This window comes from Euleptes europaea, chromosome 17 (genome assembly GCF_029931775.1).
Source record: "Euleptes europaea isolate rEulEur1 chromosome 17, rEulEur1.hap1, whole genome shotgun sequence".
Taxonomy (NCBI): Eukaryota; Metazoa; Chordata; class Lepidosauria; order Squamata; family Sphaerodactylidae; genus Euleptes; species Euleptes europaea.
The window spans coordinates 10933317-10958449 of record NC_079328.1 but is presented as its reverse complement, the minus strand read 5'-3'; the positions used below and the strand labels follow the sequence as shown (position 1 = coordinate 10958449).

The window sequence follows — 25133 nt, the reverse complement described above, 5'->3', positions numbered from 1 at the left end:
TCCATGCTGGCCATAATTAGACGAGGAATAGAGAATAAAACATAATTAGACGAGGAATAGAGAATAAATACTGCCCTTGTACAAATCTATGGTGAGACCACACTTGGAATACTGTGTACAGTTCTGGTCAACTCACCTAAAAAAGGATATTGCAGAGCTTGAGAAGGTGCAGGAAAGAGCAACCAAAATGATTAGGGGACTAGAGCAACTGTCTTATGGGGAGCGGTTAAGATGCTTAGGGTTGTCTAGCTTGGAAAGAAGGCGGCTGAGGGGAGACATGATAGAAGTCTATAAAATTATGCATGGTTTGGAGAGAGTGGACAGGGAGAAGTTTTTCTCCCTCTCCCATAATACTAGAACACGGGGTCATCTGCTAAAGCTGGAGGGTGAAAGATTCAAAACAGATAAAAGGAAGTATTTTTTCACACAATGCATAGTTAAATTGTGGAACTCCCTGCCCCAGGATGTGGTGATGACTGCCAGCTTGGAGGGCTTTAAGAGGGGGGTGGACATATTCATGGAGGAGAGGGGTATTCACGGCTGTTAGTTAGAATGGATATTAGTCATGCTGCATACCTATTCTCTCTAGTATCAGAGGAGCATGCCTATTATTTTGGGTGCGGCGGAACACAGGCAGGATGGTGCTGCTGCAGTCGTCTTGTTAGTGGCCTTCCTGGAGGCACCTGGTTGGCCACTGTGTGAACAGACTGCTGGACTTGATGGGCCTTGGTCTGATCCAGCAGGGCCTTTCTTATGTTCTTATGTAAAGACTAACAAATTTTCTGGCAGGGTATGAGCTTTTGTGGCCACAGTGCACTTCTTCAGATAAGAAGTGACCTCTGTATCTGAAGAAGTGCGCTGTGGCTCACAAAAGCTCCTACCCTGCCATAAATTTTGTTAGTCTTTAAGGTGCTACTGAACTCTTTGCTCTTCTCTGCTGCTATTGACAGACTAACACGGCTAGCCATCGTGATTAGGGTTGCCAGGTCCCTCTTCAAAATCGGTGGGAGGTTTTTGGGGTGGCGCCTGAGGAGGGTGGGGTTTGGGGAGGGGAGGGACTTCAATGCCATAGAGTCCAATTGCCAAAGCGGCTATTTCCTCCAGGGCACTGGTTCCCAACCGGGGGTCCGTGGACCCCCAGGGGTCCGTGAGAACTAAATTAAGGTCCGCGAAACAAAGTTATAAAGTTCCCGGAATATAACCAGACCGAATCAAAAGATACCCAAAAGCTGATTCGCAGTCGTTTGGGTATTGCTGTTGAAGAGGTTGCAGAAGAAATCCAGGAAGAGCTCATTGAATTCCAAGGATGCGTTTGAATCAGTTTCTCTTGAAGAGTTCTGGTGTAAAAAAGCAATTTCATATCCTACAGTTCGGGGATTCGCCTTGCAATAGCTTATGCTCTTCTCCACAACTTATTTATGCGAACAAGGGTTTTCTGCTTTGCTTATAATTAAGAACAAGACCAGAAATCGATTGGAAGCAAGTGATGATATTCGTGTAGCTCTGAGCAACAGTATTAGCCCCAGAATCGCCCAGCTTGTAAAAAGGATGCAAGCTCAAAAATCACATTGATTTTCAATTAAAAGTTCTCTATTATAAAATATAGATATTCAAATATTTAATGTTTAACTAACAGTTCTGAGTAAAGTTTATTTTCGAATTCTCGGCATTTTTATTTTGAACCTTGGGGTCCCGGCACCGAACAAAAAAGTCCTAGTGGTCCCTGGTCAAAAAAAGGTTGGGAACCACTGCTCCAGGGGAACGGATCTCTATCGGCTGGAGATCTGTTGTAATAGCAGGAGATCTCCAGTTGGTACCTGGAGGCTGGCAACCCTAACCGTGACCGCTCTCCCTGGAGAGAACGGCCGTTTTGGCGGTTGGGGCTCTCTGGCCTTACTCTCCCCTGAGGCCCCTCTCTAGCCTCCACCCCCAAACAGCCAGGGATTTCCCGAGCGGGAGTTGGCTACCCTAGCAGGGCCAGGCCGGGCGCCCTGAGCGCGGCCTTCTCTGGTCTCCTAGCAACCGCGCCGCCTGGGCCCGGCCGGCAGGAAGGCCTCCCTCCTGGGATGCGGCCTGCGGCCCTCGAGTCCCCCGTCCGAGGCGCTCGTCGGGCCGGGTGAGAAAAGCGCCCTGGGCCCGGAACGGACGTGGCCCGAGGGCGCAAAACCCGAGTGCGGCCGCCTGCTCGTGTGAACGCCTGAAACCCCAGCAGAGAAGAACACGCGGCCGCCCGCCGCTCCCCGGGCCTTCCCGGGGCCCCTCCGCCTGCAGCGGCGATGCTGTCGCCGGGCCCCGCTTCCTCCGCTCTGGCGGGCAGGAGGAGCGGGAGGAGGAGCTGCACCGTGGAGGAGCTGCGAGGCCGGCGGAGGGAGCGCGAAGCCGGTTAGTGGCGCGGCCTCTTCCCGAGGCAGGAGGGAGGGAGCAGGCCCGGGCGCCATGCAAAGCTCTGGGCCGGCCCCCAGCGCGCAGCAGCCGCCCGGCCGGGAGAAGCGGGCCGGACGCGAGCAGCGGCCTCAGTTACCCAGGAGGAGCGGGACTGGGTGTTGCTGCTGCTGCAGCCGTCCGGGGTGCGACGTCCCTGGGCCTGATTGCGGCGAGCGAGGCAGAGGAGGCTTGTTCGGATCCTCGAGTGGGAAGGGACCCCCCAGGGTCATCTAGTCCAACCCCCTGCACAATGCAGGAAACTCACCACTACCTCTGCCAGGGTCCTGACTGGAGTTTCCCCGGCTTTGTTCTGAAATAAGTTCACGTGTATCATGTGGGTTTGTTTCTCCGTGCGGTGTCAAGCATTCAGGCCGGCTCTTGACATGAGTTAGGCCCGTTGCTATTCTAGTGTTTCTTTTGGGTTTCGTTTCCCTGCACTGTTCAAGCAGCCCACTCTCCCATCCTCCCTCCCTGCTCCGACCTTGAGCCCCTAGCAGGCCTCACAGCATTATGGCTGGCTGGCTGACTCCCCTGCTTCCTACCAGGCACTGTTCTCTTTTGGTTCCCAGGCCGCTTCGCTTTGCACCTGGGATGGCGTAAAGTTATGCTTCGTAGTTTTGGTCGCCATTAGCAGCTTTGACTTCGTGGATTGCTCATGCTGTATACCTACATGCTCCTCAATAAACCTTTACCTGCTTCTGATTCACCTGTCTGAGCAAGTGACTTATTGGGATTGCTGAGGGCAGCTGAAGAACCTCACAACCTCCCCACACCCCCAGTGACCCCTACTACATGCCCAGAAAATGGCCAAGATGCCCTCCCTCTCATCATCTGCCTATGGTCACAGAATCAGCATTGCTGACAGATGGCCTTCTAGCCTCTGATTCAAAACCTCCAGGGAAGGAGCGCCCACCACCTCCCAAGGAAGCCTGTTCCACTGAGGAACCGCTCTAATTGTTAGAAAATTCTTCCTAATGTCTAGACAGAAATTCTTTAATTTAATTTCAACCCGTTGGTTCTGGTCCGACCTTCTGGGGCAACAGAAAACAACTCGGCACCATTGCAACTCCACCTCTCCTTCCTTCACCACCCTCTTTCCCCATTTTCCTTTCCTCCTCCCCCCCCCCCCACCAACCTTCAATTGTCTCCATCACAACCAAAAAGCTTCAACCTGTTTTCCTGCCGGGTCCCCTTCCCTATAGACCATCCGCTCCACAGAGTTTTTGTAATGAAAACAGGCAATTTCGATGCATGGTTGGAATTGTGAGCTATGAGCCCATCTAAAGTCACTGATCGTGCATCTAGTTTTATCCTACGCCATCCCTGGTCTGGCTGTAACGGCTAGCTATATTTAGAAGAGCCTGCAGAGGGACAGCCACTCCCTTTGGCATAGAGAAGAGTGCTTGGATTGTGGATTCTCTCTGTTGTTTTGGGGGATGTAGCTATCTCACACATCCATGTGATCACCTGTAGATCATCTCACCCCTGTACTTGGTTGGACAGTAGATGTTTCAAGTTACAAAGTGTTGTGAGGCTTAATCATTACTTCCTCCAAAGTCTGTTTTTTTCCACTTTGCCCTGGGGTATCTTCTGCATTCAGACTTTCCTTGTACCTTTTCCCTTTCTAATCATAGCTTTATAGAATTGGATTGACGTCCATATCTTTTGCCCTGTGTGGGAACCTCATAGGCAACATTAAAGGCTCTTTTCATTTCTCTGCTCTCTTCCTTGGACTGGACCACTCTGACAATTGGGTGCTCCTCTGGTACAGCCCTGAGGAGCGCCCGGAGACTGCAGCAGCTAGTCAGTAAACGGCTGTTACCGGAAGACACGTTGGTAGATGAAGGAAGCATTGGAACAGACAGCAATACAACAGCTCCTGTTTCTGAGCAAGAGGTAGGAAGTTTGGGGCTTAATCAGTGTTCACAGCAGTGCATTAAATCCCACCTTTCTTTGGTTTGTTTAGGGTTAATGGGCACATCATGTCTATAGTTGGCTGTGATTGTAAGTTGCCCAAACTGCCGAGAGAGAGAGTCACGTGAATGTCCTCTTCTTTTCAAAATAAATGTTAATGAAAGAGGGCCAGTGTGTTAGAGTGTTGGACTGGGATCTACAAGACCCAGGTTCATATCTACATACTGCCATGGAAACTTGTTGGGTGACCTGGAGCCAGTCACATGCTTTCAGCCTAACTTACCTCACAGGGTCATTGTGAGGATAAGATGGAATTATAAACGCCACTTTGGGTCCCAAATGGGGGAAAAGGCGGGGTATGAATTAAGTAAATAAATAAACATTCCCAACTCATTGGATCCTGATGTTTTCAGTTTGTGTCATAGAATCAGAGTTGGAGGGGACCACCAGGATCATCTAGTCCCACCCCCTGCACAATGCAGGAAATTCACAACTACCTCCCCCCCACACCCCCAGTGACCCCTACTCCACACCCAGAAGATGGCCAAAAAAATCCCCTCCAGGATCCCTGGCCAATCTGACCTGGAGGAAGTTTGCTTCCTGACCCCAAGTGGCGATCAGCACTACCCTGGGTATGCACAATAGCCAAACATTAATGCAGCCCTTCCTGCCCTCACTCTCATGATCTGCCTAAGGTTACAGAATCAGCATTGCTGACAGATGGCCATCTAGCCTCTGCTTAAAAACCTCCAGGGAATGAGAGCCCACCACCTCCCGAGGAAGCCTGTTCCACTGAGGAACCGCTCTAACTGTTAGAAAGTTCTGCCTAATGTTTAGCCAGAAACTCTTGTGATTTAATTTCAACCCATTGGTTCTGGCCCGACCTTCTGGGGCAACAGAAAACAACTCGGCACCATCCTCTATATGAAAGCCCTTCAAGTACACCCTACACCAGATTTAGGCACCATGTATGATCTGCATGGAACAAATTAAAGTCCAATTTTACCCTAAGGAAGCCATACTTTTTGTGACTATGATCTGCATTTTTGCTTTATTATATTTGGCTATTCAGTTAAGAATTTTGAACATCAGTGTGACACGGAGCAGGGTTCCCATCCTGATAATTAGTTGAGTCCCACAGAGCCATTCCACATATAGTGGTGCTTTCCTATGGCATAAGGAACCTTCCTCCAGAGAGAAACCCTTCGTGATGGAAGACAGTTGTGTCTTGGTTTTACATATATAATACATATACTCTGGTTAGCAAATATCAGCATCTCTCTGAGTAGAACTCCAGGAGAGTTGGCATAGAAAAACATGGTTTGTTTACAATATTTGAAGCCCGGAAGTTCTGGGAAGCGGGCCAGCTGAGAGTAATTCTAATGAGTGCCTGCTTCTGGGCGAGGAGCCAATTTTAAACTTCCCAGTGTAAACAAGACAACAACCACTAACAGTTGGACAACTCTGCAGGATCGTACCCAATGTCCTCCCTAGTTTCAAAGACAGAAGTATACCAGAGCCTTTCAGGCTGCTTCCTGGGTTTTCAGAATTGTCCATTCTGACCATCCTGGATAGTTCAGTCTTAAAATAATGGCCCATCTTTAGCCCTGACATTGACCCAGTATTGTTCCCTGGCAGGTTTCAGAGCTTCTGAGAAGCACCCACAAGGGAACGGAAGAGAGGATAAAATCCCTGCGTTGCCTTCGATTGGGGCTACGGCACAAAGAGACCCAGCAGAAATTCATCAGGTTGGCTAACAGGCCTTATTGGTGACTCACCAAGTGGGTGTTGCTTGCCTTGGTTAAAGGAAATGAAACCTCTTTGGGGTATTTTGTCCAATGCAAGAACAGCTCTAGTCAGTAGAAACAGGCCCACGTCTCCTTGTTTGTGTTAGATATTTGTGAGGGAGTATGGTCCATTTATCTGAGTGATTTGCAAAGAGTTTAAACCTCTCAACCCAAAGAGGAAAAAATGAGTTCAGCCAGTTTTTGGTTTATTAAGTTCCAGTCAGTATGAATTCGCATGGTCTCCTGTGTCATGGAGATCTTCAGTGTCTCAGGCATTGGGGTAGCTGGAACTGCTTTCCTGCAATGGTACAAGTGAGCAGAAAGAGTATGCAGTACAGCATGGTTACATGGAATCCCCACTTTTCCAGTGGTTAAGAGCAGCAGATTCTAATCTGGAGAACAGGGTTTGATTCCCCACTCCTCCACTTGAGCAGCAGACTCTAATCTGGAATACCGGGTTCGATTCCCCACCTCCACACAAAGCCTACTGGGTAACCTTGGGCTAGTCACAGTTCTCTTGGAACTCTCTCAGCCCCACCTATTTCACAAGGTGCCTGTTGTGGGAGAGGAAGGGAATGAGATTGTAAACAGATTTGAGACTCAATCAATCAACACCTTTATTGGCATAAACAGAACGACACTGAGATTTGAGACTCCTTAAAGGGGAGGAAAGCGGGGTATAAAAATCTCTTCTTCTTCTTCTACTTTCTTTTACAGGTTGGAAGGCAGCATGCGGATGCTGGTTGGCCTCTTCACTAGCAATCTGGCAGATCTGCAGATGGAGGCAGCTCGGTGTTTACATGAACTGTCACACTCCCAAGATCCTGAAGTTGTGGAGGCCTGTTTACCAGCCACCTCCTACCTTCTGACCTACCTCTCTGGACATAGCACCGCCCTCACGGTAAGACACAGGGCTGCACTTCTCAAGTGTTCTGGCTTCTGTGTTTTAAGCATGGCCTGCCATTGACATTTGAGTCTGCTTTCCAAGGTATGGTGTGGAAATTGTCCTCCCCAGCATGCTTCACTTTGAATAGGGTGACTAGTTCACTGTAACCAAGAGTTTGCCTGTAGTCTGAGTTCAGAGGGCTACCAGAAGGGGTCTGCAATACTTTTGCTTTTTTCTGTGTGACCCCTTTATGTGTAACCTCTGTAAAGGCACCTCCTTGTAGTGTTCTGTGATGTGTATTATGCTGCCTCCTTGAGAGCCAGCGTGGTGTAGTGGTTAAGCATGGCAGACTCTAATCTGGAGAACCAGGTTCAGTTCCCCACTCCTCCACATGAAGCCTGCTGGGTGACCTTGGGCTAGCCACAGTTCTTTGAGAACTCTCCCAGCCCCACCTACCTCACAAGGTGCTTGTTATGGGAGAGAGGGAAGCCGATTTTAAGCCAGTTTGAGGCTCCTTATGGTAGAGAAAAGCGAGGTATAACAACCAACTCTTCCTGCCTTCCTTATTTTCGCTGTCATGAAAGGCTGTGGCCATAGAAGTCTTAGTTGGACCCAAAGAATAGGTGGCTTAGTTGTGTATAGTAGAATGACAGTACAGTCTGAGGTAAAAGGGGATCCTTTAAAATAAACAGTTATTTTTCTTAAACATAAACGGTTTATTTTATAAGTAAAAGAGCATGACGGTTTCTGTATGGTTAATAAGCATGATGGCTTCAGACAGGTACATCAACAAAATGGGTTCCTTAAATAAACGTAGCCACACAAGCTTTTTTTCTCACTTGCCATTTAAGCCAAAAACTTCCACACAGTTTAACTTTCCAACTTGCCACCCAGGCGAATCTGACCTGGATGGCCCAGGCTAGCCTGATATGGTCAGATCTCAAAAGCTAAGCACGGTCAGCCCTGGTTAGTATTTGGATGGGAGACCACCAAGGAAGTCCAGGGCTGCTGTGCAGAGGAAGGCACTGGCAAACCACCTCTGTTAGTCTCTTGCCTTGAAAAACCCATAAAGGGGTTGCCATAAGTCGGCTGCGACTTGACAGCCTTTTACACACACACACACCCAGGCGAATAACGTGCACCCGCAACACAGATTTCTCTCACACTCTGCAGCCCCTCATTCAAGCCCCTTCTTCCACACACACATACACACACTGTTCAGCACTGCCTCTCACACAAAGCCTCTCTGTACAAAACAGAACTTTACCCCCTATGGTACAGCTACCATCCCTAAATACAATAGAACAACAAAAAGGGGGGAAACTCAACCAAATATGTAGACAGAGCTTCAAAGGTTGAGCTACAAACTATACAACATAACAAAATATTTTGGCCAATTCAGATTCCTCACAGGTTGATGTGCACACATCCGGAAGCATTGTTCATTTTGCATCAGATTGTGTGAGCTACTGTCCATGTGGGTTAAGAATTCACATCAATTCGGGTTAAGAATTCACATCAAGCTACACAAAATATTAGACAAAATTATTTTATAAGGTTTATTTACAGAGGTGTTTTTATAATTTGATGTATTTATGACCATTGAGAAAGACCTACTTAGGCTGAAACGCGTCTGGTCAAGCATTGGTCATTTACATTGTTATATCAACTGTGCATAAGAATTTTATAACTGATTTTTATATGTAGGCTATATTCTTGTCCCTGTGTTTTTAATAATTTTACTGTGTACGCCTGAAATAAATGTAATTAGTTTATGTTGTATAGTTTGTAGCTCAACCTTTGAAGCTCTATCTACAGCTACCATCCCATCATAACACACTTCACTCACTCATCCAGTCCACCTCTTTTTTTTATTTCAGAGACCTACATTTTAGACCTACAGTAACATACATTTAAACTCCACATTAAAACCAGAAAACAAAACACACACCCGATATTTACATGGCAAAACACTGGAGGGTCTGTTTCCACATTTAGACTGAATGATCCCAGAAAGGGGGGACAGAGAGGACTGAAGAACATGTGAGAGGAAAGTGTGAAGGGGAGGCTGTAGTTGTCTGGACTTGTTGTAGTGGTTTGAACTTGGCTGCTCGGGCACACTAGGGTGAGGAAGACAGCCGATGGTGAAGGAAGTCAGGTGGAATCCATCCATACCGAGTAGAGCGCATGGGTAGGCTGGCTTGAGAGCAGGGCTGCCTTCCATCGTGGGGTGAGAGCTGAGGCTGTGGTAGGCCCACTCTCCTGAAGAGGAGCTCAACAAAAAATGTCTGGGAATGCTTAGAAGAAAATGACCGATCAGCTTAGTATTTATCTTCTTTGCTGTTACAGGAACTTTATACTGTAAAACTATATCCGTGCATCCTTACTGGCTTCTCTTTTCTCTTGTGGGAATGTTGCTGTCCATACAATTATTGAGGGGGGGCTGTGCCAGAGGGAGGGGCTCCCCAGTGGGGAATCCAGAGCACACTCTCCCCTTTGTGTTCCAGGAGCTGTGTCTGTACACGTTGGGGAACTTGGCGGTCGAGCCGAAGGTTGTAAAGAAGCAGCTTCTGCCCCAGGGCATTATTCCAGTGTTGGCATCTTGTACGCAGGTGAGCAAAGAAGGAAGTCTTTCTTTTAGGCCCTCTGCAAGCCAGCCATGTACAGGCTTTGTCTAGTCAAAAGGATGTATTTCATTCAGGAAAGAATTACCCACTCTTGGCTCTTAGAGCAAGTGGAAGCCATATTCTGAGGACCTCTTGCAACAGGGGAGAGGAGGGAAAAGGGGAGAGTCTGGATCCCTGTGGCTCATCACTGCACACCCCGTTGGACCCAGGGACTGTCTGGTAGTTCTGCCACACCTGAAGCTGTCTGAAAAACAATGGCGCCTCCCAAGCCACCCCAGGTCAACTTGAACATGCATGTGCCTTTGAGGGCGTCCACGACTGTGTGGGGCAAGCCTGCTCTCCTCTTTTGAGTAGCATGTGTCTCTAGAGCAGGGGTCCCCAACATGGTGCCAGTGGGTGCCATGGCACCCGCCAACACCTCTTCTGGCACCCACCAATTTTTTTAGGACGTGGGTGGGGTCAGGTAGGGAGTGGGGCCAGCAGGGCTTCTGACTATTGGAGATCTGATTGGCTGTGCTGATTTTTTAAAATGTTGCTTTGGCAGCAGCTGCCCCCCAGGCACAAGGATCTACTCTGTGTTACTGAAATTAAGCTGTGGCAATCATTTTGTGGCAGCCATTTTGTCATGCCCACCATGCCGTGTCAGAATTCCAGATGTGCCTGCAGGCTTAAAAAGGTTGGGAGACCCCTGCTCTAGAGCAGTAAACTTGGGGTGGGTGGGGATGTAACCCAGTCTATCCTGACTGCCCATGTGACTTGTTAGGATAATGGACATGTTTGATTTTTTTTTCAAGGATGGAACAGACACTCCATTGTGTAAATTGCAGCGAGGGAGTGATGTAATAACCGTGCGGATTTTAGATAAATAGAGTATCGCTTGGTTCACTGTTATGGATATTTTAGTTATATTAGCAGCATGGATTTCATTTCTTTTCAAGAATTTGTATTATGAGTATTTTAGTAATGTTATATTTCCATTTTCTTTTATTGTTATATTCTCACTTTCTCTTAATAAATTTAGAGGGGGTGGATAATGGATATGTTTGAATCATTGAATACTGGGCTTTTTTGCCCTAAGACCAGGCCACTTTTGAACTTCAGCCCACAACCAAATGAGGGTGCTCTGCAGAGAGCAGCTTTGTCGTGTTGAGGGTGCTGTCGAGCTCACAACTGGCAGTTGGATATTTTTTTTTAAAGAAATACAGAAGGGCTTCTGAGCTCTCCCCTAATTTGCAATCTCTGCACAAGGCCCTTTGCCACACCTTTGCTGTCTGGGGCTGTGTGGCTATTTGAGGTGTTGAGCAGCTATTCTATTTACTATGTGGAATGGAACTGAAGCATAGCCTGTGCTGAGCTCTTTGTTCCTCCCATTCTTTCCTCCTTGGTGCATAGGGTGCTTCTGAGCCCAAGTCATTGCCTGATGAATGCTGTGGGAGAGTTTTAACTTTGCATAAGCGGAACCATCTTTATTGTCTGCTAGGTTTCTCTGGCTGAAAATGAGCCTTTGTACCCTGGCAAGTTTTTATGCTGACTTTGCTATTCTGAAAAGACTAATTGTCAAAGACAAAGCTTCTCCCCTTGAGTGCTGATAAGATGGTACAGAGTAGAATTTTGAGTCCCCACCCGTAGCTACAAGAAGCTAGATACAATTTCTAAGTTGCATGAATGTGTCAATACTTATGTCTAATTGGATGGGATAATTTTGCTTTTTCAGTTCTTCCCTAGTAATGCTGTGATGTCATTAAAACTATAAAAGTTGTATGCATAATGAGCTCAGTAAAACTTCCCTATCTTCAAGTACCTTAGACTAAGTAAACTTCTCAGCTTGAGCTTTTAATAAAGGATTACTTTAACGGCTCTTTTTTGTTTGGAGTGCATCATTGGGCAGCCCTCGTTTGGAACCTGCAATAAATTCCCCATCAATGTTGCATCCTCTGATTTCAGTCCCCTCACCTGGCAGTGCAGGAAGGTGTGGGCTATGCCCTATCGCAGCTCTTGCAGTCAAAGGAAGCCGCAGAAGAAATCATCCCGTAAGCAGAATGATCTCTCCATTTTACCCAATTGTGAATTGGATATGTGGGTGGGTGTGTGCACCTGTGAGATACAAACTTACCTTCCTCTGAGATGTTAGAAGAAGGAATCTGCACACCGGAGCATGAGACTCTGTTGCATGCACACTCCGTATTCTTTCTCAAGGTCTGGTCTCGAGCTGGTCTCAAGGGCCTGCAGCAAGGAGGGAGACTGACTCAGTCGGCTCCAGCAGGCAGCTGTTTGTCCAAAGGACATATTCCAGCTTCAGCTGCCTCTTTGCAAAAATGAGAGGAGTTGGTTTCATGGTCTTGGCAGTTTCTCTTGCCATGTCAGAGCCTCTCATTGGGCAGAGCAGCTCTATTTCTCTCTCTTGTACTGCCCAAGCCTGCTATTTGCTGCTTGCCTGCTTAATTCTCCCAATAACTAACAAGGAAACTTATTTGATCTCTTTCTTTCCTGTCTCCAGTTTGGTCCTAGATGCTGGCCTCTCCCAACATATCCTTCGCTTAGTTTGCTCCAGCCTGGAGCAGGGAATGGGTGTTGCAGTGGAATTTGCATGGTGCCTGCACTACATTGTTTGCAGGTAAGGGTGCTTCGGTAGAGCACAAATAACAGGGATTTGATTTTGAAGCAGGGATCTGGTGAATTGCCTAAGCTGTTGGTAGTGCACAGTGGGGTTAAGGATGCAAGTGGCTAGAGCATGGGTGAGACTTAATTCAGTGACACACTCAAGTAAAATCTGTTGATGGTCAGTGTTATGGAAGGAGGGAAGAAGAGTTGGTTTTTATACCCGACTTTCTCATCCTTTAAGGAGTCTCAAACCGGCCTTCCTTTCTCTCCCCACAACAGACAACTTGTGAAGTAGGCGGGGCTGAGAGAGTTCGGAGAGAACTATGACTAGCACAAGGTCACCCACCTGGCTTCATGTGGAGGAGTGGGGAAACCAACCCGGATCCACCAGATTAGAGTCTGCCACTAATGTGGAGGAGTGGGGAATCAAACCCTGTTCTCCAGATTAGAGTCTACCACTCTAAACTGCTATACCACGCTGGCCTTTCCTTGCTGAGAAACTCCCTTAGACCCAGTGTTCCCTATGAAGCACCCTGGCAACCAGCTGCCACCGCTCAGGGACCTCTTGGGAACATCTAGACCAACCCACTGAGAAGGTGTCCTTCTAGCACAGTACTAGAACAATAACCAAGTAACAAGGTGGAAACCTTGTAAGATATTTTATAACAAACTATGTAGCACCTGTGTGAACTAGCACGTAGGGAAGAGGAATAGATTATACTAAATTAAGCCAAAAAAGATCTTTTAAAAAGTTTTATTGTAAAAAAAGAGAAAAAGGGGGAGGGGAAGGTTGTTGGTTTCAAAAAAGGGGTGGAAAAAGGGCAAAACAAAAAAATTCAGGGAAAAGGCACACAATAACACAGCCCACAGGCTATAGCAGGTTCCTCACAGTATGTGCAGAGTTCCTCGTAGTAGCAAGATGTTGGAGGATTTTTAACCCCTTCCCAACCCTCCTGTTTAACCCCTGCCCAACCCAGACCAGGAAAAATCTCCAATGTCTAGATATTTATGGTCAATGGAATTGGACCTGAGGCAGCCTCGTAAGAATGACAAGCTGATTTAGCCAATCCTATGCAAAGCCTCATCTCTGATGTCAGAGGCTACTGTTACCAATCAGAAAATTAGTACTTAATAGTCCCACCCCCAAGAATCTCTTAATGGTCTGGAACTTCCATGACAAATGGGGTCTTGTTCAAACTGGTTCTCCTATTGTCTAAAAGGGATTAAATTCCACAGGATGGCCACATGTGGAATGGGTTATTCTCGTGTAAACTCAAGGTGTCCAAGATCCCAGATGCTCTAGGGGGCATTCCTGAGCCCTAGAAAGGTTTTAGAGTTTCTGTCACAGTCAGCTTATTACAGAGAGTAGGAACTAAATCTGTCAGGCCCAAATAGTTTTCCTGGAAACAGATGGCACTTCTTTACCAAGGAGATAAGAAGAAAGAAAAATCTAATCTGCTTAGGAAGAGATTTATTCCCCCTGCTTTGTTTTCTCCTTTCCTTTTCCCCCTGGGAGAATAGCTCCCCAATACTTGTCCTAGATACATGGTCAGAATCTGTATGACTGTTTGCTTCCAAATGCTATGGGCCTTAATTTCCAGGACTGCATAAATTGCTGTTACCCATAACTGATCACAAATTTGACAGGGACAAATTTCTTGGTGTCTGTTGAATCACTGTTCTGTTGAATTGCGTGCTTTAGAGAGGGATGATGTGAATGCTGAGCACTGAGTAAAATGGTACCTGCTGTAAGCTTGAAAATGGATGCTGCTTGCATGAAATTAACACAATTAGTTCCACATGAGCCACATCTTTTACAGAGCAAATTGATAGAACACTTAGTACAACCCCTTCCTGTAAGACAGGATAAGAACGGGGGGAGGCTAGATAGTAGACAAAGGCTGCAGTCCTAAGAACACTTTCCTGAGAGCCAATGTGGTACAGCAGTTAGAGTGTTGGACTAGGATCTGGGAGATCTGGATTCTAATCCCCACTCTGCCATGGAAGCTTGCTGTGTGACCTTGGGCCAGTCACACACACTCAGTCTAACCTCGCTCAAAGGGTTTTTGTGAAGATAAAATGAAGGAGACAGTGTGAGCTGCTTTGGGTCTGTCTGCGTTGAGGAGAAAGGTTGGGATACTGACCTTTGGCTTGGCTCACAAAAGCTTAGACCTCACAGGGTTGTTGTGCGGATAAAGTGGAGGTGAGGAGGAGGATGTAAGCTGCTTTGGGTTCCTATTGTGGAGAAATGCGGGATATAAATGAAGTAAATCAGTTCCATTTAATATTGTGGGGCTTACTGCTGAATTGACCTGCATAGGATTGCTCCCAACCTCTGTCTATGGATGGCTCAAGTCTTTAATAGCCAAAGTCCAACACACATTCCTAGACCATTCTGGATTTCTGTGGCAATCTGCCCCCCCCCAAAAAAAAACTCAAAAAATTTATCCTGAACTGTGAGTAAGTGAAATTGGAACAAAGCCTTTTAATAAATTCTGCTGTTAAGAAATGGGAGGGAAAGAGGCAGCAACCCCAACGCCTCACGCCACTTGCACTCCTCCGCTTTCCTTCTTCCCTCAGCCGGGTGAACAACTCACTGCTGATCTCCCAGAGGGCCCTGCCGACTCTCGTGCAGCTGTTGCTGGCGCTGGCTTCCACGGTGACGCCATCTTCTGCCGAGGGTCTGGAACTGGTAAAGTAAATTGGAGGGCTCTTGCTGGGTTGCCGACTGGCGGCCCGGCTTCTCCTGAGCACACCTTCTTCCCCTCTGTTTCCAGCTGGTCTGTCCTGTGGTGCGGTGCGTTAGCAACCTCCTTGCTGAAGATGACACCTGTAGTGGTGAACGCCAGGCACAAGCGGAGTGCCTCCTGAGGGCTGTGTTTGTCTTCATCAGGACCTTCGTGGCCAAGCACCTCTTCATGGTGCTGGAGTGTTTATGGCTGCTTAATAACCTCACAGGTGCGTCCCTTTCACTTGGAGTGTGGAGGCTTGCTCCAACTAGGAGAGGAAGCGCAACATCTGGTATTGCTGAGTCCAACAACTTGTGGGCTTTGTAGACTTTGCCCTTGAAAAAACTGAACTGAGCTAATGTTGCTGCTCTCTCACATCTGTCAGACTCTTGCAAAAAAGCCAGGTGAATCACCTGGATGGTTCTAAGAGCAGGTAGATATCCTTAGTCCCAATGAACTGGCGCCAGTATTAACATACATTTGCATTCAGAGCCTTTTAACCACTTCAGAGAGACTATCTTACAGGAAGGTCTTTTCAGCAAAACCATAGGTGTCTTGCCAGGTATACCATGTTTATGCATAGTGCATACCCAGGCCTGGCTGAGTAGTCCAGGACCAAAGAAGGAAGTCCTCAAAGCCTAATTCAGCTCCCTGCTGTACTCCTCCTCTGCATCTCCTGTGTACGTGGCCCTTCCTGGGAGCCCTTCCTGCAGTCTATTCTTAATAGAACAGAAAATGCCAGAAGCAACTTCTGACGCTTTTTTACATCCTGCTTTTTCCCAGCTGACGACCCCACATTGTGTTATGTTCTGCTGAGCCTGGACCTCTTTCCATCTCTACTGCAGCTCTTACATTGCCAGAAAGCAAGCGTGCCGGTAGGTAACAAGACTGGTTGGGGTTGGGATAGAATCTCCCCTTCCTTCCCCCTCCTGGCTATATAGGATCTGGAGCTGCCTGATCATGTTGTACAACTGTGAAGAAGATGTCTGGCTCTTCACCTGATAGAATTTTGGGCTGAGGTTAAGTTGGAAGCTGGTATAAGTGTCACAGGTGTCCCTTTTGGGGATATCTGATGACTCGCTACTTGGGGCAACTATGTACTGTCAGCTGCCCAGTTACAAGAGGTAGCCAGTCTTCTGTCCATCCAAAAAGGGGGAGAATCCATCAATCGAATTATTCTCCTAACACTTTTTTTTAAAAGCAGTGCATCCTTTTGAAGGTTTTATTTTAAAATAAAATAAAAATGGCAGGATAAGGAACAAACATGAACAGGCATGTTTAAGCCAGAGCAGTTTCTGTGGCATCATTTCAGGCTCTGCCTCACTCTGAATAACAGTCCCTTTTTCTAAGCAGTTGTTTCTGCTTCCCAGTTGTGTAAACAGTTTCAAGCAGCAAAGTCGGTTCTCACAAAAGAGCATGCTGACCATACGCGTCACACAAATATCCGTTCCTCAGAAATGCAGGCATATTTCATGAGGCTGAATCAAACTGAATCAATCTGATTCTGTCAGAGCTCAATCTGGAACTTTGTTAAGGCCCATAAAGGCCACGGCTAACTGTCATGTAAGGTGTAGGGCACGGCAAGCCGGGAGCTGTACAGATATCATATTCATGACAAACACGCTTTGCCCTTATGAATGTTGGGGAGTTCGGCAACCACAGAGTGTGTAAATCTAAACCAGCACTCCAGATGGCACAACAGGCTGTAATTGAACTTTATGCTTTAGCATGAACATGGCTTATTGCCATGCTCACGCTCACCCCTTGCTGCACCCCGCCCTCTCCCTCCTGCTCTCGTGGGTGGAGCTCGATGAAAAACTTCCCTTTTCAAACAGATTCCAGTTTGCCTTGAAGTCAGAATCCAAGGCCTTGGCCGATCGGACATGGTTTATTCTCTGCAAATCAGGATTCTGCACTGGGACTTCGCTGAGGTGTATAATCCTGGCATTGGGGGCAGTTTTCTGAGATACCTGAACTCGAGTATTAGAGCAAATTAGGGCTGGAGCAAAAGGGAGGGTCTGGAATGGAAAGCGTGCACGCAAGCATGGCAAGAAACTGTTCTTGTCCAGTTGCAGTTTCTTGCAGCTTGCTGCAATGTCTGAAGTCTTTTTTTTTTTTTTGCAGTATGATAGTTAAACAATTTTTTTTTAAAAGGACTTCAGCTGGGACTGTTTTGATATTTAGAGGACCAGACTCTCCTCCCTGAATGAGTCACATGTTGCCTGTCAGATACTAAATAACCGTAGAAAAGAGGAGTCCAGTAGCATCTTAAAGACTAACAAAATTCCTGGCAGGGTAGTAGCTTCCATGAACCATAGCTCACTTCTTCATACAGCTGTATCTCTTGCTGCTGGACTCCTGCTCTTTTCTACTGCTGACAGACTAACAAGGGCTCCCCATCGAGATACTAAATAAAAGACTGCTTTTAAAAGTGGATTCGAAGGGTGTTTTCAGTGTAAAATTGAGAGTCTGTTCTGTTAAGGTGTAAAAAACAACTAAGGTTTAAAAAACAACAACAATAAAACCAAAAAAACTTGTGGGACATCATATAGCCAATTTCATTTTGCAGTATCTGTTTACCGGTGAATCTTACAAAATTAACTATGTGGGACTGTTTCTCCAAACGACTCTTTCATTGAAAACCCCATGGGGTTGCCATAAGTAATTTGTGACTTGATGGCACACACACACACACCAGTTTGTATTTGTACTTGTTCTGTTCCATATTCTTGACTTTTACAAGGTTGGCGTGGATTTCAGGCCATGGACTTAGTGTAGCTAACTGAATAACCAAACACACAGTGACCCCTTTTCAGCCCACCCTTTCCCGGGAACCTGAATCTGGCTTCCCTGTCAGTTTGCCCTGCCTCCCCTTTCCATCATCGTCTTCTGGATATTATCATTTCATTTTATCACATGCTGCCCTTCAAACTCTGCATATTTTTGTCTCACATACCGTCCTGATCGCTGATGCGAGCACTTGGCTTTACCAGGAACCATGATTTTGAAACAAGGGGGAATGGAATATTGTGGTTTGCTCAGGCATAAAGCTGAAGGTTTGTTTAGCCTTGACAATTTAAGTGAGTACAGCACTGTATCACCTTATCCTCAAGAGGGATTGTAAGTTGACTTCTATTGTAGAGGAACTTAGCCAGATTGACTAACGAGCGCTGAATCAATAAGGGAGAAGGCTCCAGTTGCTGTACTGCCTGAACACCTGCATCTCAAGGAGGGGAGGCAAGGAAAAGTGTAAGCAAGCAGAATAAAGGAAAGCTGAAGATATTTAATGCTCCAGAGGTCCTTGATATTTCTATCCAAACTAGAATGGCAAGTGACCAGCCACTGTCGTTTGTTGTCCTGCTCTGCAGGTTCTAACGGTGTTGTGCAACATTGCTGCCAAGGGCCCTGCTCACTGCCAGGCCCTGCACCAGAAGGCCGGGCTTCCTTCTCTGCTTGGCGCCCTCGCTCTTTCTGATGACCAAGCAGCGGATCAAGCTCTGGAACTGGCACACCTCATCTTCCTACACTGGCCAGAGGTACAGATTGCATTTGACATGTATTACTGCGCTCAGGCTGCAGGTGTGTCACTGAACTCAACAGCAAGTCTAACCTGAATGTCTCCCTCTCTCTCAACTCAGGCTGCCCTTGACTTTGTGGATCAGTCTGGACTACAGGCTCTAGCGCGACATTGGGATAACCCACAGTTGCAAGAGAAGGTTGAGGCGCTCATGAGAATTGCCAGCCAGCTGGTAGCTGCCTCAGGACTGTCCACTTGAGGTTTCAGCTGAGCTGTAGTATATACAGATCATATCTTGATCTGTATTTTGTTATAAACAAAATTTTGTTTATATATATTTTGTTATAAACAAAAAACTGAACCAGAGACATGCCACCTGTACTGGCTTTTCCCCCAAGAAAGCACTTCTTCTCTCCCTTTGGGAAGGGCATTATCACCATCTGCACCAGGACTGGCCTTGGCACCCCCATCGAGTCTAGGGATTTTCCTGGAGCCAAGCAGTACTTGCCCACCTTCCTAGCACCTCCTGCAGCCCCGTGATGCAGAGCCTCCAGAACAAGCCCCTGGGTTGATGACAGCTATAGCCAGTGAATGTGGACCCCGCCACCACTCCTGGGCTGCAGAAAATTAGTCCCTAGCTGATGATGTCATTGGCCAGCGCCAAGGACCCAACAAGGCCGGGGGGGGGGAAAGGCTCCACAATAGCAAGCCAGGAGCTTGACGATCCCTGCAACAACCTGGGCAGGGCAAGGGCCTGTGGAGAGCTGGGAAAGTCAGCCCAATAGAGGCCCTTCTGAGAGCGTGCCAGTGAGAGGGTGGGGCAGGTGACTGAGGGGAGTGGTGCTCCAACCCCTGGCCCAGATGATGGCTCAGGCTGTAGGGCTGGGGATGAATGGCAGGGGGCAGAGAGGGAGCTTAAATAGAGGCTGCACAACCAGGCAGGAGAACAGAGGAAAAGGAGCCCCTGTCCTAATCTCAGGTGTGGGCAATAACGATCCAGGAAAGACTGGGAGAACTTGGGTGCCATAACCCTGTCCCCCCCGCTTTCCCTAGTCTGAGGCCTGAGAGAGTGAGCTCTGGGTGTTGCGTGGCACAACGGCCGGAGGCCAAGTGGTAGCATCAGGGAGGGAGGAGCCTTGTGATCTCCAAATGAATCTCTTGCCAAAGCTTCTCCTGGATGTGGTGTTCTTCTGCAGTCCTTTGACCTGGTTAGCTTAGTAGAAGCCATACCAAGGTTCATGAGCAGAGGAAAAGTCAACAAGTTTCCAGCCGCTTCTCTCCCTCTTCCCCCCACCGTTAACACAACAGAGTTGGAAGAATCAACCTGCAACTTGGCTAAAACAGATATTTGAGCCATGTTTGGAAGCCATATTTTAATATGCAGTTTAAATTAAAGTTACATCCATACATGCATCACAGCTGGATTTAGACTCTTGATTGCAGGTACCATGTATTATGCTTTGCTATTTATAACAGTCTCTAAAGCTTTGGCAACTTGGACCATGTTCAGGTTGTTCAGCGGTACACTCGTCTCTCTGCCAAACTCTGGGTGAAAACAGAAAGTGTATATGTAAGTATTTACCACAGTGATTGGGAAATTCCCAGACTAGCATTGCAGCTACTGTGACATCACCTCTGAGCACCTAGCTAGAAGTGATGTCACGATGTTCATGATGCTCCTCCCCTCCTCAGGCTCAGCCCCTGAAACACTCCCAAGCGACTGCTGTCAATACCGCTCTGCCCAAACTTTCCCCTAGCAGTGAGTTCCTTGACTACATGTGTATGCAATTACAGTACCACCTGATTTTGGGACTGAGGGGGAGAAGAAGGGTGATGCAGCAGCTTGGTTCCTTCACAGCCACAATGGCTGGACAATGAAAACAGAGGGAATGAAACAATCTCTACAGCCAAGCCTTGTTGTGGGATTTTACTGGGTTTTATTTCCAGAAAGCTACTATTTAAGAATAAGGTGCTTAAAGGAGTTATCCACAAGTATCAAGTTCCTTTTAAGTGTGCAAGCACATTTTTCCACATGACCTGCGTTACTAGCAGATAAGAGTCATGTATGCTCCATTATTCTTTCTCTGCATTTCCTCTAAGCTCCTTTAAACTGGGTTGATCAGTGAGTAAAATGGTACAAGGTACCTGACGGCCAATAGGCCAGTGGCCATAGAAGAAGAGTTGGTTTTTATATGCCGACTTTCTCTACCACTTAAGAATCAAACCGGCTTACAATCACCTTCCCTTCCCCTCTCCACAACAGACACCCTGTGAGGTAGGCAGGGCTGAGAGAGCTCTAAGAGAACTGTGACTAGCCCAAGGTCACCCAGCTGGCTTCATGTGGAGAAGTGGGGAATCAAATCCGGTTCTCCAGACTAGAGTCCACTGCTCCTAACCACTATACCACGCTGGTAAACCACATCAAGAAATGCAGCAATCCTGAAAACCAGCAATTCTTATCCCCATCAGGAGTTCCAAGAAAGCAGCTGGCTTTGTGAGTCTATTGAAGAGGACAGTCTTATGGGGCAGCGATATTTAAGGATCTGAATCTTGAAGAAGATACTTGTATGGTCCTCACAGTGCTATTCGTCTTAACAATTTCGTGCAAGTCCACAACGCTGTCTTACCACAGCACACACATTTCCTGTCTAGGTTTCGCTGGCTGTCACACTGGCTCAAAGGCAAAATCCAAAACTAATCTAGAAGGAAGATTTCACTACGTTCTTGGTGGTCATTCTCTCTGGCTGGGACACTCGCACGAACTTGCCAGTATACACTACCAGAAACATCAATTATTTTTCAAAAGGTATGTTTTTAGTCACGTTTCACTGACACTTTTCCTAGTGTAGGGTCTTGATAATACATAGTGAAGAGCCTCAACTTGGGTTAAAGTCCCAGCCAATGTTTGCAAGTGTATGTTGTATAGGCTTCTAGGAGCTAAATTCATAAACATTTCTGATGTAATCTTGGTATTTGTTTTCCCCAAAAAGAAAAATAATAATGAAAAACAAAATAAAATCCACAACTGGGGGAGAGATAGAGATCCTGATGTGCCGTGTTCTATCGGCTCAAGGGTAGGATCTTCCTGCTTTATCATACTGTCCACCTGTAGGAAAGGCTTATGCGGCCAGGCTCAATGTGTTTGGGAGAAGAAACAAAGCAGCATCTTTGGACATATGAACTCTAAAGGTAAAAGGTAAAGGTCCCCTGTGCAAGCACTGGGTCATTCCTGACCCATGGGGTGATGTCACATCCCGGCGTTTTCTAGGGAGACTTTGTTTGTGGGGTGGTTTGCCAGTGCCTTCCCCAGTCATCTTCCCTTTACCCCCAGCAAGCTGGGTACTAATTTTATCGACCTCGGAAGGATGGAAGGCTGAGTGAAACTTGAGCCAGCTACCTGAAACCGACTTCCGTTGGGATCGAACTCAGGTTGTGAGCAGAGCTTGGACTGCAGTACTGCAGCTTACCACTCTGCCCCACGGAGCTCTTATGAACTCTAGGCGGGGGGAAAAGGAAGTGATTGTCAACTTTGCTATTGGGCAGGAGAGATTCAAAACATAAAGAAGTATTTCTTCACACAATGCATAGTTATATTGTGGAACTCCCTGCTCCAGGATGTGATGATGGCTGCCAACTTGGAAGGCTTTAAGAGGGGAGTGGACATGTTCCTGAAGGAGTGGGCTATCCATGAATACTAGTCAAAATGAATACTAGTCATGATGTATACCTATTCTCTCCAGGATCAGATGAGCACGCTTATTACATTAGGTGCTCTGGAACACAGGCTAGATAATACCGCTGCAGTTGTCTTGTTTGTGGGATTCTAGGGGCACCTGGTTGGCCACTGTGTGAACAGACTTCTGGACTTGATGGACCTTGGTCTGATCCAGCATGGCCTTTCTTATGTTCTAAATTCCTGGAATTAGAAATTATTTTTTTTGCTTTGTTTTCTATACCTTGTTTTATAGAAGGGGACAACTACACATATTGTGTCAAAAACTAACTTGCTTTAATATAAATCAGAATCACTTTCTATGACTGAATCAAAAGTCAAGACACAATGCAAATATTTATCCCACAGAATGATATATTCATAAACACTGTCCATACTTTTTTATATAAGTTAACAGCTGGATTGAAACCATTTTTGTTGGTTAGCAATAATCACATTTTTGTGAAAATTAAATATCAGCTCATTCATATTCCCGCTCTGTTTCCTGTTTGGCCAGAGATCCTGGAGTTTGCTGGGGGAGGGTTTGCCATCTGGGCATGGAGTAGAGGTTACTGGGTGTGTGTGTGGGGGAAGGTAGTTGTGAATTACCTGCATTGTGCAGGGGGTTGGACAAGATGACCCTGGAGGTCCCTTCCAACTCTATGATTCTATAATTGTGCTGAAGCTGCTTTGAGAAATTCTGTTTTGGTTCTGAGTCCTGATAAGACTGAAGAACCACAGAATAGTTCAGACAGAAGAGGAACTCCAACTTTCCACCACTGCAGAAAACTGGCGTTTGAGCCACCTCACTATTGCTGCCATAACACGTACTCTCGTAAACTCCGGCAGGAACATTCTCCATAACTCACCATATCGAGCCCAGAGTTTGGGCTGCACATCTGAGCACTCTCTGATCAGAATAGGGAAATCTGGGTTTGCCTTCTTTAATGTAACATACTGTTTTTCAATGAAGTCTCTGCAAAAGACAAAGCACACGCATATGAATTTGTCAGATTGGACTTTCCCAAGTGCCTTTGAGATCAATACAATACAGAAATATGCAGTGCTAGGGATATGACCTGAGAAATACAGGTCATTCTAGTGCAACGGTTTTTGAGTGTCATAGCTTCAGGGAAGATTTTCCATTCTTCTGGGGCTTGTATGAGGGCACTGTTATCTTCCCATGCCAACTGAGACTGTGCCCCTGAGGATACCCAATGCTCAAATCCAGAGTAAAGGGAAGGACCAGCAGTGATGGTTAAGATGTCTTTCGAGGCAGCATGTCCGGTGTTACTGATATCATTGAGGGACACCAAGTTTCCCTGGGACTCCGTTTGAAAGCCTGAGCTAAAACAAGCACCAACTGACAGGATATAGCTAAGTAACATAGCAATGATGTGTATTATGGAGGGCACCAATCTTTGCTCAATTAAGTGTGGCAAAAATCAGCAGTAGCGACACAAAAGATTCCTCTGTTCCTGGTCCCCTGCTGTAACTTGGCATTACTATTTATGCAGGTTGCACCACTTTGTATCTACTGTCTACTATCAGCACTATTGTGGTGTGCTTGTGCTCACCCTCTCTGCAGAGAGATTGGACCAAATGTGACATCTGCTGCCATGCCTCCTGCTGCATCTCATAAGCCAAAAGCAGAGCAGCACATGTGCTCTTAGGCCTAGAGAGAACAGTTCCCTGTGCCCCAGGAGCTTCTCTTCTAATGCACAACGTGAAGACTGATTCAAAGATGCATCCTCTGAAGGAGACAGGACCAACAGACATCCTAAGCAGTTTCACTCTTCTAAGCCAATTGACTTCAATGGACTTGGAAGGGTATAACTGCTTAGGATGGCACTGAAACACTTCCTTGTACAGTGTGATGCAGTGGTTAAGAGCAGAAGACTAATCTGGAGAACCGGGTTCAAATCCCCACTCCTCCACATGAAACCCGCTGGACCGTGGGCCAGTCACAGTTCTCTCAGAACTCTCTCAGCCCCACATACCTCACAGGGTATCTGTTGTGGGGAGAGGAAGATAATTGAGACTACTTAACGGTAGAGGAAATCGGCATATAAAAGCCAACTCTCCTTCTTCCAATGTGCCATCAAGTCAAAGCTGGCTTATGGCCACCCCATAAGGTTTTCAATGCAAGTGAGAAGCAGAGGTGGTTTGCCACCCTGTGGCCATTTATGCAGGGTCAATTTTGCTCAAAGCTCTTTTTAAAAATGCGACCTTTAAAATGGCTATTCACGGTCCCGACTCAAAAGGAGAAATTCCACCACCCCCGCGCTCGCCTGCTCCTTCTTCCCTTCCATCAGCAACTGCCGTTTGCGTAGCTAACGCGCGGCTGTGATTTTGCATGCTTGCTCGAGGGGATTCTTCGCAGTGGGGGGGGCGGAGCAAACACAAAAGGTCGCATTAAAGGGGCTCTTAAGAAATGCGAAGCAGGTATGCGTAGGCTTCGCAGTCCCTTCCTGAACGACAGTTCAGCGTGAAAAGCTCAAAACAATATGCGGGGCCCTTCAGCCTGGAAGGCGCTGCTAACGGCCAAGCATCAACGGCCTCTGAAAAGACTTCCTTGGTGGTCTCCCGTGCCCTGCTCGACACCTTGTCGCACAACCACGCCCATCTCCAAGCCACGCCCCGCCCACCCTCTAAGACCCCGCCCCTGCCTTCTTGGGCCTGAGAGGCCTGGCAACCCTGAGCTCTTTGGCTCTTCCCTTGGGAGATCCGCAGCGCAGCCTCGGCCGCTCCCCGCCCGGCCGCCCACCTGACGCCCTGGCTGCTCGGCGAGCGCTGGCAAAGGTGGATCCGGATCTCCTTGAGGTGGCTCCCGACGACCCGCAGGGCCGAACTCGCCGCCATGTTGGGCCTCGCAAAACGCCTCCGCCAATCCACGCGTCGGCTTCCATAGAGGGGGCGCGGCTACGCAAAGGCTG

The 25133-nt window shown here is 47.2% G+C and overlaps 2 protein-coding genes across 2 annotated transcripts; one reads left to right on the top strand and one right to left on the bottom strand.

Annotated features, from left to right (window-relative positions):
* The first annotated feature begins 2276 nt into the window (after nucleotides 1–2276).
* On the top strand, nucleotides 2277–18763 carry TMCO6 (transmembrane and coiled-coil domains 6). Its single transcript, XM_056862281.1, is given in 13 exon segments — nucleotides 2277–2382; nucleotides 4196–4320; nucleotides 5977–6086; nucleotides 6843–7026; nucleotides 9519–9623; nucleotides 11583–11668; nucleotides 12136–12252; nucleotides 14820–14931; nucleotides 15017–15197; nucleotides 15752–15843; nucleotides 18337–18504; nucleotides 18607–18728; nucleotides 18730–18763. Coding segments are annotated over 13 exon segments (1542 nt in total).
* A 1175-nt stretch (nucleotides 18764–19938) lies between these two features.
* On the bottom strand, nucleotides 19939–25065 carry NDUFA2 (NADH:ubiquinone oxidoreductase subunit A2). Its single transcript, XM_056862832.1, has 3 exons — nucleotides 24965–25065; nucleotides 23067–23173; nucleotides 19939–20030 (listed from the first exon to the last, which is right to left on the bottom strand). The coding sequence occupies exons 1-3, from the start codon at nucleotides 25057–25059 to the stop codon at nucleotides 19939–19941; spliced, it is 294 nt and encodes a 97-aa protein (XP_056718810.1). The 5' UTR covers nucleotides 25060–25065.
* Nucleotides 25066–25133: the final 68 nt, after the last annotated feature.

Excerpts from the sequence above, each read along its gene's own strand:
- NDUFA2 (XM_056862832.1), bottom strand. The coding sequence starts at position 25,059 with ATGGCGGCGAGTTCGGCCCTGCGGGTCGTCGGGAGCCACCTCAAGGAG. Across the intron at positions 23,174-24,964 it reads CCGAGCAGCCAGGGCGTCAG|AGACTTCATTGAAAAACAGT; the intron begins GTGGGCGGCCGG and ends TGTCTTTTGCAG. Across the intron at positions 20,031-23,066 it reads CAAACTCTGGGCTCGATATG|AGTTTGGCAGAGAGACGAGT; the intron begins GTGAGTTATGGA and ends GTTTTCACCCAG.